At 63.7% G+C, this 2,354-nt stretch overlaps 1 protein-coding gene across 1 annotated transcript in view; it reads left to right on the forward strand.

Moving 5' to 3' along the window:
• The window catches only part of HSF1 (heat shock transcription factor 1), a 20,494-nt gene that overhangs the window by 14,430 nt on the left and 3,710 nt on the right, over positions 1–2,354 (forward strand). Inside the window, exons 2-5 of the mRNA XM_010844216.1 lie at positions 228–336; positions 607–743; positions 948–1,105; positions 2,274–2,349. Coding sequence (XP_010842518.1) covers positions 306–336; positions 607–743; positions 948–1,105; positions 2,274–2,349 — 402 coding nt within the window. The 5' untranslated portion in view covers positions 228–305. The remainder of the gene's footprint in view (positions 1–227; positions 337–606; positions 744–947; positions 1,106–2,273; positions 2,350–2,354) is intronic.

Below are 2,354 nucleotides of genomic sequence, written 5' to 3' on the forward strand. Positions count from 1 at the left end.
TCCCGTCTCCTTGGCTGCCTCCTTTTGGGGTCTTAGCCGTACGTAGGGAAAAACTGTGGATTAGCGCTGACATGGGGCCCTTCAGGGAAGAGCCCACAGTGCTGAGGTGTGACCTGGCGGGCCTCCAGCAGGGATGTGGGATCCCAGGTGAAAACTGTCACCCAGCCTAGGGTTGGGGTGCAGCCCCTGCATGGAGAGGCTGTGGTGACCCCCACGTCTCCTGGCAGAGCGGGAACAGCTTCCACGTGCTGGACCAGGGCCAGTTTGCCAAGGAGGTGCTGCCCAAGTACTTCAAGCACAGCAACATGGCTAGCTTCGTGCGGCAGCTCAACATGTGTGAGTGTACTGCCTTGGCCCTGCATACAGCCCCACGCGGCCCAGAGCCCACGCAGCTGAAGGGGAAGGGGTGTCTCAGGGACTCTCCCTGAGACTAAGACCACCCAGCCACCACAGGCAGCGCTTCTGGGAGGGCAGTGCTGGGCATTCCCTGAGCCAGGCCCCGCCCGCCAGGGCCTCCCTCCATCCTCCCTGGGGTAGGGGCCTCACTGGAGTGAGGGGTGAGACCCCAGCCCTGAGGCAGCACTGCCCCAATTCCATCGTGCGCAGATGGCTTCCGGAAGGTGGTCCACATCGAGCAGGGTGGCCTGGTCAAGCCAGAGAGGGACGACACTGAGTTCCAGCACCCGTGCTTCCTGCGAGGCCAGGAGCAGCTCCTCGAGAACATCAAGAGGAAAGTGACCAGTGTGAGTAGCCGTTCTCCCCATCATGGTCTTGGATCTCCGCCCAGACCCCCGGCAACAGCAGCATCCACTCGCTGGCCTGGCTTAACGTAGCTGTGCCAAGCCTGCTTTCTACCAGGTGCCTGTCCCCCGTTGGCCACCCCAGAGAAGGCCCATCCACCCCAGCAGCCCCTCGGCCCTTTCTGCTATATCCCGCCCCGCCCCCAGGCCATCTCAGTGACTGCTCCCCCGGGGACCCAGGTGTCCACTCTGCGGAGCGAGGACATAAAGATTCGCCAGGACAGTGTTACCAAGCTGTTGACCGACGTGCAGCTGATGAAGGGGAAGCAGGAGAGCATGGACTCCAAGCTGCTGGCCATGAAGCAGTAGGTCCTGGGACAGCCGTGGGAGCAGGGAGCAGGAGAGCAGAGCATCTCCTCTGGGATGCTGGGGTTACCGTGGGGGGTCCAACCTGGGGGGAGCTTAAAGCTGGTTCTGTCGTAACCAGACTTACCCCCGGGAAAGGGTTCCAGAAAGAACTTCGTGCAGAGTGATGGGGTGGGGACGTGAGAGGCCTCCTGCACAGTGACATGGGGGAGGTGTTGCTGGCGAGGCCGCTCCCCAGCCCTGGTCCTGCGGGCTCCGGGCCTTGCAGTCTCGGGCCAGGGCCACGTCTGGACTTGCACAGGCTCCCGGCCCATGCCAGGCTGGACTCGTTATTGGGAGGTGGGGTCAGGTGCGGTCCCGTGGTAGCCCGCAGAGCTGAGCCCAAGCACCAGCTATGCCCTCGGGCCCCTCACGCCACCCACACATGCGCCTCGCACCAGTCAGTGTGTGTCACCTCTCATCGGGCCTGGCGCAGGAGGCCTGCAGGTTTGGACTCCCTTTCCCTGGGGCATGTCTGGTCACCACAGAACCGGTTTTAGGCCCCCCAGCCCCCCACTGCCAGGACCCCCATAGGGGCCAGTTTAGACCTCCTCCTCTGTACTCGGGGCCCTCAAGCACCCCAGCCCAGGGTGGCCTCAAAACCACTTGGGGTGCAGGCCGTCGCACCCCTAGACCGTGGAGGAGGCTCCTAGCCCCTGCCTAACTACTCATGTCAGAGCCCAGCAGGAATGCCTGGCTGGCTGGAATCCAGAGGTGGGATTAGGTGGCCTTGGCCTCCAGGACAGGGACGCCTCTTAGAGTGAGCATAGGAGGGTCTGTCGCTTGTCAAGAAGACATACTGGTGCTGAGCAGGGCGTGGGCTGCTGCGGTGGCCCTTCGAGCTCTTTAAGGCCACTTCTGATCCCCTAAAGGCACAGGAGAACCTGCACTTGCAGCCCTGTGGCCTGAGAGCCGCACTGCCTCTGTTCCCTGGAGCCCCATCCTCGGTCCAGGCAGAGAGCCTGGAGGCTCTGCCACCCTGACTGTGACCGAGAGGGCCGTGGGGTCTCAGCCTGGCCTCTGGCCCGTGCTCGGCAGCGGGCAGGGACGGGCCAGTGGGTGGGCGCATGGTGGAGCGAGGTATCCCGAGACTCCCGCCACCTGCTGACCACGCCTGGTCTGCTGCAGCGAGAACGAGGCACTGTGGCGAGAGGTGGCCAGCCTGCGGCAGAAGCACGCCCAGCAACAGAAAGTCGTCAACAAGGTGTG

Source organism: Bison bison, unplaced genomic scaffold (assembly GCF_000754665.1).
Source record: "Bison bison bison isolate TAMUID 2011002044 unplaced genomic scaffold, Bison_UMD1.0 scf7180017847889, whole genome shotgun sequence".
Taxonomy (NCBI): Eukaryota; Metazoa; Chordata; class Mammalia; order Artiodactyla; family Bovidae; genus Bison; species Bison bison.